The sequence below is a fragment of the Petromyzon marinus genome, chromosome 32 (assembly GCF_048934315.1).
Source record: "Petromyzon marinus isolate PM22_M1 ecotype Great Lakes invasive population chromosome 32, UKy_Petmar_22M1.pri1.0, whole genome shotgun sequence".
NCBI classification, from domain to species: domain Eukaryota; kingdom Metazoa; phylum Chordata; class Hyperoartia; order Petromyzontiformes; family Petromyzontidae; genus Petromyzon; species Petromyzon marinus.
Window position 1 is genome coordinate 2,924,200 of NC_133698.1, and position 16,134 is coordinate 2,940,333.

The following is a 16,134-nucleotide window of genomic DNA, read 5'->3' on the forward strand; positions in this document are numbered from 1 at the left end:
GGTTGCTGCCCAAGAGGTCAAAGTGCAGGGCCTGAAAATGTTTAGCCCATGACACTGCTCTCAGAAGCACATTCACTCGAGAACGCTCCACAGAGCCCTTCCAAGGGTATTAAAGCCTACTCTTCCGTGCTTGCCAGTCATCTCGCAAGCGGTGGAATGGACAAAACTCTACAAACGGAACAAAAAAATTGAACAGTACAAGCAAGAGGGTTACAATGAGGCAAATAGTGTCCTTAAACTGGGCTGTAACCCTGAATTGTGGGAAGGTAAACTGTTAAATGCCTAACAAACATTTCATCATCAGCCATGGTCAGTCCATTGCTGAATGAAGGCTTCTTTAAGCTGCCTCCACCTCTCACAATCCTACGATGTGCAAACAAAAACCTTGAAAATCTTAAAAACACTGGCAAGTTTTTCATGTCAAAACTTATTCACTCAATTATGTATCTGTGTCTCCTGCACATAATGCATAACAACATTACATTTGTATCTTCATATTTAAAAAAAATCCAGGCATCCAAGAAGTATTCATCTTCTGCCTTTTCCACACACTCCTTCAATGTTCTTGGTTCTTTCGGTAAAGTCACGTTGAAGGGAAACAATAAAATAATATATTTTATTATTAATATGAATTTCTGCAGTCACGAAAGCTTTAAATCAAAACTCCTTCAATGCTTCTATTACTATTAAAAATAATTATCGGAAAAAAAAGCGCGTAAAGTTCACACTTTTATTTATAGCTAAGCCACTTACACCCACGTCAAATATTCGGTTCAACAACAGCAAGGCAATTCAGCAGCTCCATCCATGACTGTTTTTCCACTTTACGTGCATTGGTAATTGGTTTGTGTTTTTTGGTCTGCACATATATTAAAGGTAAGGGTGCAGTCCGGTAAGTGGTCCTCACATCACTGCTGATAGGACCTCCATTAGAGAGGGAGCTCTAAAGAACTGAGAGAGGCTACTTTTGGCCTAATCTTTACACTCTGACCAAACATCTTGGAAGAGGTGAGAGTAGCCATGCTTTGGTCCACCACACGCGACCTACCGAACCACGAACTGCAGTGTTGAGCATTGCTACTGCTGGGTGGACAGAGGGCGGTTGGAGGGGTTGTTTAAAAATAAGAAAAAAACTTGGCCCATTGTTTCAATTACCTCGCCGGGAGGTCGAACCGATGAGCTTAAGCCCAGAGTGTGAACCATTAAAGCACGGCAGCATTCCTGTGTGTCCGCATATGGGCATCGTGTTAAATGCCCCCCCCCCCCCCATGCTCGAATGAGCATGGCAGGAGGGGGGCGCCTGCCTCGAGTGGGGAGCCTGAGTGGGTGGCAGTGCTGATTCCACTGCATACTCGGGGAACCCTACTCTAGGCTTTTCACAAAGTTGTACTCATTTTTATCAACCCTGGAGGGGCGGTTTTATACAAGTGATGAGAATTTTAACTCGTACGCTGCTTCCAAATGTAGTTGCCACCAGGCCAGATAATTACCCCAAAAAATAAATTCATGTTTAACGGATGAAAGTCACCAAAAATGTTGCTTCCAAATACTTCCATGGAAAAAGTAAAAAGGCCACACCTTTGTCAATAACACAGTTGCATAATATTAAGGGAGTACACATTAGGCTGAAATGGCTTTTCTTCATACGAGTGGTTGAGATTTTTTTTTTTACTTAATGCATTCGGAGGTTTGAGATTTTTAAAGCAGCGTTATAGTTTTAGATGAGATGGTTGTGTTTTCTCTAAGATCTGTTTATGCTGTCCATGCCTCTGCAGTTCATGCCTTTGCATCGCATGTTCTAGTCTCTTCAAAGTGATCATCTTATTTCCAAGTTTAGTGTTTGATCAATTCATTGTAAGCGCCAGCATTTGTCCGAACGATTCCTACCATTCCGCACAAGGCCGGGTCAAAATAACACACCCTTGGATGGAACATAATTTGCTACAAATTCCTTCAGGGGTGTGCTTGTGGCCCATGACTGTCTCTGCTTTACATCAATGATCTTGCTCATGGCAAAAATGTTATTTCCAAACAAAGAGTCCACGCCTGCTGATCCACTGCAGTTCAATGACCTTGCAGATTTCAACGTTGCTAATCTCGTTGTGCCCGACCTGTTATCAATAGGTTGTGCCTGAGCACAGAATGAAAGTGCAGTTGATCACAAATGGCTCCTGGGAACACCAAGTCAAGCCTGATGCCCTCCTATCTCTAGTTCTCGGTAATAACGCCATCAGCCCAGCACGGTATATTAAACTCACGGGTGTCTTCATCGATCCCGAGCCTTTGCTTGAGAAACCTGTTTACTCATTGCTTAAGGAATTCCCCAAGTTCCTCCCGACTGCTTCATTAAGGCCCTGCCAATGTCCCCGTTGTAAATAAGCTCCGTCTTGTGTGTCGCGCACTCCGGCAGCCGTAAAGTTGCGCTGAAGACCCGGCAATATATCAGCAGCAGTACAATCCTTCATGTCTGCATTATGCAACACAAACCGTGCTCTGCTGAAAGGTCCGCTTTCGCCAGAGGCCCAATTACACTAACGTCTTGAGTTCATGATTCCATATCAGCTGTCAAAACACCTATTTACGTACAAATTGAGCGATGTTGAAGGCGTTCTTTTTTACTTTTCTAAATGTCATTACCCTAAGAAAGAAGTGAGTTCATGTATGCGTTTACGGTTGAATTGGCTCATCATCCCTCCACGGTCAATAAATAAGTACCACCCTGTGGTGCAAAACATTTGTTCCTTCCTGGTTTTTAGAGTCGAAGATTCAGACCAGTACATTAACAACGGTATTATTGAGTTTCTACATCTTTCAACTTTAACCAGTTTGGAATTTTCCTGTCGCATCCACGCCACTGATAAATTTTCCACTCGAGCCTGGCCTTTTGGATCCACACTTTGATCTTCTGGTCCGTCTGACGTCCTTTTGCACTCCCTCACATTTGATCAGCAGTTAATTCAGGACATCGGTGTGATTGTGTGTTTCTGTACACGTGTATGATTGGCTGTATAGTTATCGCTTTCTAAAGCTCCACGGGAGGAAGTTCGACAAGGCAGTAGGTCATTTTGCGCTTGCAATTCTGTGTCGTTTGTGGTTATTATGAAAGGTCGAGAAACACGTGCCTATTTGGAAACCGAGACGACAAAGTCCTTGTGAATTTCACAATGGAAACAAACAAACAAAAAACACCTGTAAGGAATCTCGTCCTTTAACCGACCTGCACCTTTGTATTGTATTCTTGGTTCTTTCGGTAAAGTCACGTAGATAGAAAATAAAAATAATTTAAAAAATAATAAAATATAAGACAAATTGTCTTTTGCATTCCAGCCCACCATGGAAGTGCACCTACACTGTGTTGAATAGGAACCCACTCTGTATTGTTTCGGTCTCTTTTATTCCTCACGTTATCCAGGAATTGCTTTTGAGACAAACAAAAAAAAGACTATTGGGGCAGGTACTGTTAAACTGGAACACGTGAAATTGAGCCGCTACAGTGCACCATGGGGTGTTGTGGCCAGAACCTATTTCCCACTTGCTGTTGGCCATGACTGGGAATGGAACTCAGGCCATCGGTAATGTTTGGCAGCATAAAAATCACTGAGATACTCTTCCCCAACCAATCATCAACCCAACCACCACTAGCATCACTGTCAGTAATAACTGCTCTGTTGTATTTCTGGCATAGCTTAGCATAAGGGCATAAAGCCCCATTAAGCATTTGTGATGGAACAATTTCGTGTGAAGAGATCCCTAAACTTTGTGATGGCTCTAGGACATACTGTCCTAAATTTCTCTTGACCATGTCTGGTGATATTTTACTTTCACATAATTTGTCAGGCACAATTTGTGTTGTGATACGTTGCCATGTACTACTTCATGAATCTAAATTCGAATCCACTCAGGGGTAAACTCAGGGGATGATATAATGGGTACTAAGTTGTATCAACAGTGGATGTCCTGTGGATTGACTGGCTCCTGTCATGGCAAAGTCAACAATTATATCGGCAACACTCAAGCCATTGCTACCGACTGAGATGAGTGTTTCCCCTTGCGTGTTTGAAAACGGATATAATTTGACTCTTTGACTTGGTGTTTTATTTCCAAGCTGCGATGATTGGATTTTATTCCCTAAACTGCACCCAGAGGCAGGCGCCTTTACCACAAGACCACCCAGCCAACTCAATCCCGATGTCTCAAAGGAAGACCACAATTTGTGACATATGAATGCTAAGTATAGCGAGCACTGTTAATTAAACCAGCCAGAGTATGAAACCCATTTGCCAACTTTGGTAAAAGAAGTGTAACAAAGCCCATGTGTTGAATCAATCTACACCCTTGTCCGAATTTTAACACTGGCCCCGATTACTCTGCCAGTGTTGAAGTGTTCCTCAGCCAATTAACTTCTGCAAGTTGTGAGTGTGGTCCGTGTGTGTATGCCTAATTGTGTGGTTAGATGTGAGTGTAGTTGCGTGTGGATGTTGGTGTGTGTGTGGATAGATGTGAGTGTGGTGGTGGTGTGTGGCTGCAGTTGTGTGTGGGGAACGGTAGTGTTGTAGCGGCTATCGCGCTGCGCTTCGGACCTGGTGACTCGAGTTCGATTCCCACTCACGGCCAACACCAGTGACGATTATCTGAACCGGTGCTGGGCCTCCCCTATGTCGGCTCAGCTTCAAATGAGTACCCTGGTGCGGTGTTAAAACATTGTTACTGGGGAGACAAAGGCGGTCGGGTGTGGTACTGGCCACGCACCTCCTTGTGTGCCACAGTGCCGGCCTTCAAAGGTGCTCGCAAACAGCACTTTCCCCAACAGTCTGTTACAGGCTATATGGAGGATCCTAGTCTTTTTGTGTGGGTATGTAGTTAGATCCATATGTGTGAGGGGCTGGTAAGCCCTCCACCTGGCATATCTTACCAAATTCCACGGTGGAAACAACCATCTAAACTCGTGCTGGAGGCCCCAGGGGACAGGCGTTTATGGAGCATTCTGGCAAAACCCCATTGGGTGGAGCCTCCCTATTGGAGTTCCTCCAGGAAGAGGAGACAACTGCAGTTGGCAACGTGGAATGTCCGAACTCTCGCTGCGGGGGAGAAGCTGCCATTCCTTTTGTCAGGAGATAGTCTGGTACCGCCTGGATCTCTGTGGAATATAGGAGGTCCAGTCGACTGGTTCTGGCTCCAGTCACCATGAGGGATGGACAGTCCTCAACTCGGGGCAGGAAGCTGCCACACGACAAGGAGTGGGATTGCTTCTAAACAAGAGAATGAAGGGGGTGTGGAAGTGTGGAGGCAAGGTGTGGGGAACTGTGAGTGCTAGGCTGCTGTGGGCTTGCCTGTCCATCAACGAGAAGTGAGGAATGGTGGTGGTGGTGGTTGCTTACACCCCCACCGAAGATGAACATCAGTGGAGGGATGCAGACAAGGCAGATATACACCTTCTATAACCTCCTGCCCCAGGTGCTAGCTAAAGTGGCCGCTTTCGGATAGAGTCATCCTGTTGGATGACTTTAATACCTGAGTGGGTCATTATGCAGACACCTGGCCTGGAGTTATTGGAAGACGTGGGCCAGATCAGCTCAATAATAATGGTCGGAGGCTGCTAGACCTCTTTGCAGCCCATGGGCTTGCAATTACCAACATGGTGTTCTGGCATTGACACATCCATCCACACAACATCATGGATACATGCCGGGTCCCAGCAAAAACATCTTCTGGACTATATAGTGACAGAACAGCAGACACCAGGACCTACCGTGGTGCTGATCTGCCCACTGACCAATGGCTTGTCATCTGTAAGATGCGCCTGCCATTCTTCCATTGCGGTGGTGGGTGTCCACCTAGGACCCTTTTCAAACCCAGAGTAGCCTGATCTCAGCTAGCTGATGATAGTTGCAAGCAGGCATTTAAATGTTGCATGCAGCTGGGGTTGGCATCATCCCCCACTACTGCTCCTGATGCTGAGGGGAAATGGCTGAAGTGCAGAACTGTGGCTTGTGCAGCTGTGAAGGCTGTATTGGATATGCAGTCCAGACTTCCCCAGAGACCCGAGCTCAAAGAGGAGTTGTTCTGGTTGGCTGAGAGAAAACAATAGGCCCACTCCCACCAGCTACAACATTCCACATCAGAGAATGAGGCGGCTTTTACCGCAGCTTTCCCTGAGATGTTCGGAGAGCCGTGCAGCGCTACAAGTGTTGTGCAGCAAGACCACGCGGAGACGGGAATAACTATAAGGGCTGTTGCCGTTTATTAACACTGTTGCACACAACACTCTAAACTCACACCAGAGGTAGGTGCTCTCTAATCTTGGTCCTTGCCCCGGGCACCCCCGCACACTATATTTTCCTACCCTCGGCTATCCCTTGGGGCTCTCTCTCTCTCGTCCGGCCGAAGCGGGAGTTCATCCAACACCGCCTGGCGACGAGGAGAGAGAAGCCCTCTCTCTCAGCCGATCTTTACTGAATACTTGGAGCCTTGCTCTCGGCTACCCCCTTGGCTCTCCCACTCGTCTGCCCGGGACGGGGGTTCATCCAACACCGCCCGGCGACGAGGAGGGAGAGACCTCTTCCAGCCGATCCTTGCCCTGGCTCCCCACAACGACCACGCCTTCGTCACGTGGTCCCCCTTAAGTACCCCCTTTGGCGGCTTCTCCCCCTAGCTCGGACCCGCCTTTGTTCCCGAAGATACCTTCTTACAGCACCCGTGACGTGACGTCATCCTCGGCTGTCAACTCGCTCGCACCTCCCTCTCTTCGCCCCCTCATGGTTGCTCACACTACTCCTCTACACAAGGATGAGTGGTGGGTGACGGTTGCTGTGGAGATGGAAACTACCTCGATAGCTCGTGTTCGAAAGACACTCTTTAATTCCATCAAAAAGTAACTAGCAGCACCTTTCCTATCACCATCCTTTTTTTGTCTTTTTTTTGTTATATTCCAGTAGGAGCCCAGTACAGAGCATGAGCCACGATGTAGGGGTGGGGCACCTATCACCATCCTTAAGTGAAAGAATGGTGATCCGATCTCAGACTCCCAGTAACAGGTCTGCATGTTTGCGGAGCATTTATGTGAGGTCTTGGGAGGGGAATTCCCTCAGTCCAGATAACATCATGGGGTAAGGTGGGGACCACCCTGCTGAGGCTGTGGTGAGTGGCTGGCTGAGGGGCAATCTGTTGAGGAAGTATGAGGGGCAATCTGAAGTCTCAAACCAGGAAAAGTGCCAGGAAGAGATTATCTCCCAAGTGAACTGCTGAGGGAGGGTGCCGCCTTTGTGCAAACTGCCCTATATGACATCATCACAACTGTGTGGACCACAGGACAGGTTCATAAGGATTGGAATTATGCCCTGGTGGTTCCCCCTCTTTAAGAAGGTGGACGATACAGATTGGAACAACTTCTGGGGCATCTCCCTCCTCAGTGTGCCAGGAAAGATCCTGGCAAGGATTATTAACAAATCATTGAAAGATCTGGATACATTTCTAACGGTGAGCTCCTCTGGCGAGCAAGGTTGCGTTGGCTGAGTCGTGTAGCTGGCATGCCCAGTCACCGCCTGCCCAAGCAACTTCTGTTTGGCCAGCTAGATGGGGATAAATGGGCACGGCATGGCCTGGAGAAGAGTTGGATTGATGCGGTATAGGAGGATGCAGAGCTGCGTTGACTTGCCGAAGACCAGTACCAGCAGTGTCAAGATCGGCCACTATGGAGGAGGATCATGAAGGATGCTACTGGGCAGTTGGAGGCAGTTGCCCGCCAACAACAGCAGAGGGCAGGGGATCGATGCTCACAACAACGATCGGGGGGGGGGGGGATAAAATGTAGCAAGTTGCCACGGTAGGGGGTACAGGTGGTGCATCTGCCGGTCATCTCAGGACAGTTCACGTGGCCTCGGAGTGCACTAAACCTGTCACAAGGGCCGTGGTCACATCACCGCCACTTAGTGGCGAATGGAGTCTGTTATTGTAAGCATGTGAATGCATGGCCTTCCAGTAAGTGCGCTTCTTGAAAGCAACTGGGTTTGAGTCCAAGCCATGAACATCAGCAGCAGAAGGTTTATATTATTTTAGTTATCACGATTGTTGAGCACAGGCTCAAATGCCCGAAATGCGAAACAGCCAGCAACAAACAGCACCACGAAAGTTACGATAGTTACGAGTTAATTTGTTCCTTTAATTACGTAGTATTATGAAATTGAGAAAAGGGATTATGGGAGGGATTTGGAGGGAAGTGGAGCAGTGCGAGGGAAGAAGCAGAAAGAGAAGCGTTGTGACCTGCAGCATGGTGATTGAGTGAGTGGGTGAGTGAGTGAGTGACTTGCTGTGACCTGCAGCATGGTGAGAGAGTGAGTGGGTGAGTGAGTGATTTGCTGTGACCTGCAGCATGGTGAGTGATTGATTGAGTAGTGGGTGAGTGAGTGAGTGACTTGCTGTGACCTGCAGCATGGTGAGAGAGTGAGTGGGTGAGTGAGTGACTTGCGGTGACCTGCAGCATGGTGAGTGAGTGATTGAGTGGGTGAGTGAATGAGTGACTTGCTGTAACCTGCAGCATGGTGAGTGAGTGATTGAGTAATGGGTGAATGAGTGAGTGAGTGACTTTCTGTGACCTGCAGCATGGTGAATGAGTGATTGAGTGCGTGAGTGAGTGAGTGACTTGCGGTGACCTGCAGCATAGTGAGAGAGTGATTGAGTAGTGGGTGAGTGAATGAGTGACTTGCTGTGACCTGCAGCATGGTGAGTGATTGATTGAGTAGTGGGTGAATGAGTGAGTGACCTGCTGTGACCTGCAGCATGGTGAGTGAGTGAGTGGGTGAATGAGTGAGTGGGTGACTTCCTGTGACCTGCAGCATGGTGAGTGAGTGATTGAGTAGTGGGTGAATGAGTGAGTGACCTGCTGTGACCTGCAGCATGGTGAGTGATTGAGTAGTGGGTGAATGAGTGAGTGACCTGCTGTGACCTGCAGCATGGTGAGTGAGTGATTGAGTAGTGGGTGAATGAGTGAGTGGGTGACTTGCTGTGACCTGCAGCATGGTGAGTGAGTGATTGAGTAGTGGGTGAATGAGTGAGTGACCTGCTGTGACCTGCAGCATGGTGAGTGAGTGATTGAGTAGTGGGTGAGTGAGTGACTTGCTGTGACCTGCAGCATGGTGAGTGAGTGATTGAGTAGTGGGTGAATGAGTGAGTGAGTGACTTTCTGTGACCTGCAGCATGGTGAGTGAGTGATTGAGTAGTGGGTGATGAATGAGTGAGTGACCTGCTGTGACCTGCAGCATGGTGAGTGAGTGAGTAGTGAGTGAGTGCCGTACACCGGGCTTGCATTGGTTGAATGTATTTTTCAGACATCAGCAAGTCACCGTCAGTTACACATTTGTCATTGCGTCATACAATATATATGCCGAAGTAAAAAAAATTGCTCCAGAAGTTGTTCAGAGTTTGTGGGTGAGTGATAGCAGTGGTGGCATACATGTTAATGCATTGTACAGCGTAACCTGCAGCCTACGTTCAATTGTCCCGGTGCTATCAGAACCGAGTCTCCCCGAGGCTGACTCGCACACCCACGAGTTATTCGTGAGAACTGTAAACCTCAGCTCTCGGGAGTAAAATTGGCGAGGTATGGTGCTGACCAAGCAGTACTGTCCTTAATTGTTGCTCACTAAAATGATTGTGTGTGTGTGTATATAATATCATAGTATACTATGGCCTCGTTACCCAGTTTCAGTTCCTGGTGTTTTCATTCTCCCATTGTTTATTGGGACATCTTAAATTACTACAGTTCTCTGATTTCTATTCTTGAATCCTAGTTCAGGGGCTCTCGGCCCATTATCCCTCTGTGATTGATAACATTTTGTACCACGATTGGAAAGCAACGCTAGCCATTCTATAGATAAACTTGTAACCACCGCGGGAATGCGGAATTTCCACCACTGGGTAGGACTTTTGTTTGAGATGATGACCACCCTATTGCTTGTTTGAGCAGGTAGTTTTTTGCATTTTTTTGTTATTATAAACGAGAGGATGAGGACATATTTTGCAGTCACACTAAATCTTAACTCCACGTTTAAATTTCAGTGCCTCACTTGATTGACTAGCTTGCCCAGCTTGCTGTGAATTCAGAAGAGACACTGCGAATGTAATGTTCAGTGGCTTTTGCTCTAACCAAAAATCTTGCGTTTATGATGAAACTTCGAGCAAGTGACCCATGTCTGCATTGTTTCTCGAAAAGAAAACTTTTCTTTCAAGGACGCAAGGACATGTGGAGTTGGTAAAAAAAAAGTGTAATAATCCCCACGGAAGGTTGAATAATTCCACAGTCAAACTCTTGCCAGGTTCGAGCCGTCTCATGCTGTATTATGCAGTAAACCGACATTTTTCTCCCCACAAACTCCACTTCATCTGGTGACAAGCTTTTTTAGGAGTTTTCAAGAAATGTCTCTGCGGGAGTATTGGGCACCCACATGTTACATTAACTATGTTTTTAATCCACAAGTCGTGTGGCTTTACAGCAATGAGTCTATTTCACAGAGTGAGTCGTTAACTGTGGATAAAGCAAAACTTCACAAGGCCCTTCCAGAGAATAAAAATCGAGCTCTTATGGTTGGTAAGCTGAGTGCTGCTTGCCTTTAGACAGCTCAACAGCAATACCATATATAACTTTTCATTATTGGCTTTGATTTATCCCCTATTAATGAGAAATACACTATAACAGCTTTTGTTATTATAACACAATACCATTTACATTTAGATAGCGTGTAAGTACGACCACACTTCAAGACTCTGTACAGGTACATCTAGATCAGTGGTTCTTAACCTGGGGTGCACGCACCCCTTGGGGGTGCGAGATGCCCTTTCTGGGGGTGCGAGACATGGCCATATTTTTTTAGAAGGTAAATCATCGAAACACAAGTACAGTTATGTAAGTACAACTACTTTTCGATTTAAAGCTTTCGTGACTGCAGGGATTCATCTTTTGGTTCTTTCAGTAAAGTCACGTAGAAGGGAAATAATAAAATAATAAAAATAAAACATACAATAAAATTATCACGACAGTTCTGTTTCTTCACCTGAGGACGGCTGTTTGTGTTGTGGCCGAAACGTCGTGAGAATTTAATTTTATTAAGTTTGATTTTTATTATTTTATTATTTCCCTTCTACGTGACTTTACCGAAAGAACCAAGAAGATACAACTACTTTGTTTCATTACACCTATGTATTTATCAACATTTTATATTTATAGACAAAAAAATTACGATTGCGAACCGGAGAGGCAATATGCTGCAGTAAAAGGTGAACAGCCACTGATCTAGATAATGTAAGGAATCATCAATCCACTCCTGGATGAAGACTTCCTCCAGCCAATGCCACCGTTTACAACCCTTCAATGTAGCAATCTACCAAACACCTAAATATGAGCTCATTTTATTGCTCCATCTCTTCCGTGGAAGTCCTCACGGATCTGTCCCATTCCTTGGCTGCCACGCAATGTGTCATCATACCTTCTGGTGAAGGTGTAATGCTGTGAGGAGTACAGCAGAATTGAGGAAACGACTTCGCAGTTTGGAATGTATATGCCAAGGTGGTATTCAAGATATAACCAAGAAGAGGAAATTGTGATGAGTGGGACAAGCGTGTAGGATGGAGGAGGCATAGACACTGCAGTGACGATATGTTAACTACCTCGCCTGGTATACAAGAGGTCATGGGTTCGATCCCAACCCTGACATGTGTATATTTTGAGTTTGCATGTTCTCCCTGTGGATGTTTTGCCGGGCCCTCCGGTGTTACCCTCCACATTTAGAAACATGCGTTTAGAGTATTTGGCTGATATATATTTCCACATGATAAGCCCCTTCGTTGAGCTATCATTTGCGGCCAGGTCGCTTCTGCAAAGAGAGCTATATACAGTGAGGGAAAAAAGTATTTGATCCCCTGCTGATTTTGTACGTTTGCCCACTGACAAAGAAATGATCAGTCTATAATTTTAATGGTAGGTTTATTTGAACAGTGAGAGACAGAATAACAACAACAAAATCCAGAAAAACGCATGTAAAAAATGTTAAAAACTGATTTGCATTTTAATGAGGGAAATAAGTATTTGACCCCTCTGCAAAACATGACTTAGTACTTGGTGGCAAAACCCTTGTTGGCAATCACAGAGGTCAGACGTTTTTGTAGTTGGCCACCAGGTTTGCACACATCTCAGGAGGGATTTTGTCCCACTCCTCTTTGCATATCTTCTCCAAGTCATTAATGTTTCGAGGCTGACATTTGGCAACTCGAACCTTCAGCTCCCTCCACAGATTTTCTATGGGATTAAGGTCTGGAGACTGGCTAGGCCACTCCAGGACCTTAATGTGCTTCTTCTTGAGCCACTCCTTTGTTGCCTTGGTCATATGTTTTGGGTCATTGTCATGCTGGAATACCCATCCACGACCCATTTTCAATGCCATGGCTGAGGGAAGGAGGTTCTCACCCAAGATTTGACGGTACATGGCCCCCGTCCATCGTCCCTTTGATGTGGTGAAGTTGTCCTGTCCCCTTAGCAGAAAAACACCCCGAATGCATAATGTTTACACCTCCAAACACGGCAAGTTGAGTTGATGCCAAAGAGCTCCATTTTGGTCTCATCTGACCACAACACTTTCACCCAGTTGTCCTTTGAATCAATCAGATGGTCATTGGCAAACTTCAGACGGGCATGTATATGTGCTTTCTTGAGCAGGGGGACCTTGCGGGCACTGCAGGATTTCAGTCCTCCACGGCGTAGTGTGTCACCAATTGTTTTCTTGGTGACTATGGTCCTCCCGTGTAGTTCTGAGCTGATTCCTCACCATTCTCATGATCATTGCAACTCCATGAGGTGAGATCTTGCATGGAGCCCCAGGCCGAGGGAGATTGACAGTTCTTTTGTGTTTCTTCCATTTGCGAATAATCGCACCAACTGTTGTCACCTTCTCACCAAGCTGCTTGGCAATTGTCTTGTAGCCCATTCCAGCCTTGTGTAGGTCTACAATCTTGTCCCTGACATCCTTGGAGAGCTCTTTGGCCTTGGCCATGGTGGAGAGTTTGGAATCTGATTGATTGATTGCTTCTGTGGACAGGTGTCTTTTATACAGGTAACAAGCTGAGATTAGGAGCACTCCCTTTAAGAGTGTGCTCCTAATCTTAGCTCGTTACCTGTATAAAAGACACCTGGGAGCCAGAAATCTTTCTGATTGAGAGGGGGTCAAATACTTATTTCCCTCATTAATATGCAAATAAATTTATAACATTTTTGACATGCGTTTTTCTGGATTTTTTTGTTGTTATTCTGTCTCTCACTGTCCAAATAAACCCACCATTAAAATTATAGACTGATCATTTCTTTGTCAGTGGGCAAACGTACAAAATCAGCAGGGGATCAAATACTTTTTTCCCTCACTGTAGCTCAGTAGGCCTTTCCTGGTAAAATAAAAATTGCTTCGTTTACAGAGGTCATTAACCAGGCAGGAGACCTGCAGGCAGAGAGCGGGCCTTGCAGGTTAGAAGGCAACTGTTGAACATTTTTGGGAACTGGCAAATGAAGGAAATTATTGCGAGGAAGCATCAAGGTTGTGATAAAGTCTTGGAAGTTGAGATGCAGCTGCATTTAAATCCTGAATACAAATTGTAATTGCTACTGAAATCTACCAAACCACATCCATGTGTATATCCAGCCCACAATCTCAGGTGCTGCTTCACACACTTGCTCTTTGCTTGCTTGCAGAGCAGCCAGAAAGGGGTCGACCACACCTCGATGTGGGAACAGCGGCCACGGGGAGAAGAGGAACATAGCCAGAAAGAAACTCGTCTGCATGCAAATACAAACGGTTTGTGCCGTAATGTGTCAAACGATGTTTACGTCTGATTCTTCCCTGTGCTTTTGACACATCCCATTTTTTTCTGCGTGTGTTTGTGTGTGTGCGACACAGATATGTAACCAGGCTCTGCAGATGCATGGAGGTTATGGGTACCTGAAGGACTATCCTGTGCAGCAGTACATGCGAGACACTCGCGTGCATCAAATTCTTGAAGGTAAGTCAGGACAGCCAATACTTAAGGGGAATTAATGGGATCAACTGTGCTTCGTTACATACATTTAACGGTAAACGTTCTTTCCTCCTCAAATGAGCATTGAGACAGTACTCATTTCCCGTTTACAGCCCCAAGCCATTGTTGGAATTTCGACATTCTTATGGTGGGGGTGATCCTATCTGTAAACAACCACGAGTTGACTTCCCCACAAAGTACTACTCATTTGAACGATCCTGGGTGGGGGGGGGGGGGGGGATGATGGGCTGAGTGAATTCCCAACCAGAATTTGAACGCGCAACCTTTTAACAGCGAGCTGATCGCTCTGCAGGTGAGCTACCTGACCGGCTCATGCATACAAATCCTGGTCCAGAAACACTGACAAATACAGTGGGACACATGCTGAAAAGGATATATAAATGAGCACTGTGATGCATTAGAGTGGCACTTACAGAGGTCATTAACCAGGCAGGAGCCCTGCAGGCAGAGGGCGGGAGAATGTCAGAGCGGGCCTTGCAGGTTAGAAGGCAACTGTTGAACATTTTTGGGAACTGGCAAATGAAGGAAATTATTGTGAGGAAGCATCAAGGTTGTGATAAAGTCTTGGAAGTTGAGATGCAGCTGCATTTAAATCCTGAATACAAATTGTAATTGCCACTGAAATCTACCAAACCACGTCCGTGTGTATTTCCAGCCCACAATCTCAGGTGCTGCTTCACACACTTGCTCTTTGCTTGCTTGGAGAGCAGCCAGAAAGGGGTAGACCACGCCTCGAGACACGTACTCGGAATTATACGAAGAGACAGAAAGGGAGCACATGGATCATGGAGTCATCACAAATCAGCGTCTTGATATTTTACGAAAGGCACCATATAAGCTGTGTTTATTATTATTATTATCATATGTATTGACTATTAAGAAACCTGAGTCAGTATAATGGATTGCATAAAAGGCATGATGAGTGATGAAGAGGACTGCGCCGGAGAGAACAGCCTCTGACGGAGATGGAGTGATTAGACTGGCTCCTCGTGTGCAACATAGAGGTGGCTTGCAGAACCAGGTGACTTCATCCAGCCGTTATTAGACAATAACCGATTAAGATGACCAAATTTAGCATAGTTCGTGTGTCCTTGTTCAAGCGAGCATCATGGTGATGCTCAACACCATGGGTGGCCCTGAGCCAGCGGTGGAAATTCCTCATTCCCATGGTGGGAGCCAGTTTCTCCGAAATGTCTTCATTGGGGATGACGGTTTGAGTTGACTCTTTCCTGGATTTCAAATAAATGTACTGTACTAACCACTGAGCAGTTAGGAGTATTTAAAAATAAAAATCACTCATACTCGTAGCATAAGTGTAAAAAACAGGCATTTAGGGGATCCTTGTTGAAATTATAGATGGTGATTGTGCAGCCTGACTAAATTAGATCGAAGTTATACCATAACACACACAAGCACACGCACAAAACACCTGCCACGCACACAAGGGATATCAATATAATTTGTCAATAAAACTCGATATAAACCTATTTCCATTCCAATTAATTGTGCTGTTAATATAATTAGTTCACAGATATTGATTGCGAGCAAAAAAAATAAAACGGTGGTTGTGTAAAACAAAAGGTAAAGGCACGGCCCTGCAATTGAATTTTCACACCACTGCTGGTGGAAGGGCCTCGACTAGAGGGCGCTCTCGAGCGCTCCTCTAGAGGGAATGTGGACCACCTTTCCACGCTGGCCAGACGTCTTTGAAGGGGTGGGAGTACCCACACTTCACCCTACCACACACAACCTGCTGATCGACGAACTGCCACGTATCCATTTATACTGCCGGGTGACTCTGAATATGTTTAGACGAAGTGGCATGTCCCTAAGCAACAGCTATTTCGACAGCGCACACCACCCACTCACAATGGAATTAATTAGCGATACTATATATAAGCAATCCAGCAGGCATCTGAATAGCCCACTGGCCTCACACCTTGTGGCAGCGTAGTGAGCCGAGGGTGCCGTGTTCCAAGGTTCAAGCCCCAAGGGTGAACAAATGAAAAATGAACATTGTCTCATCGCGTGAAACGGCCTCCGTGTACGCCCAGTGAAATGTCG

The 16,134-nt window shown here is 45.9% G+C and overlaps 1 protein-coding gene across 2 annotated transcripts in view; it reads left to right on the plus strand.

Annotated features, from left to right (window-relative positions):
• Nucleotides 1-16,134, plus strand: part of ACAD8 (acyl-CoA dehydrogenase family member 8) — a 597,193-nt gene that overhangs the window by 566,189 nt on the left and 14,870 nt on the right. For both annotated transcript variants that reach the window (XM_032964393.2, XM_076071224.1), the window contains one exon: nt 13,932-14,034. In XM_032964393.2, coding sequence (XP_032820284.1) covers nt 13,932-14,034 — 103 coding nt within the window. The remainder of the gene's footprint in view (nt 1-13,931; nt 14,035-16,134) is intronic.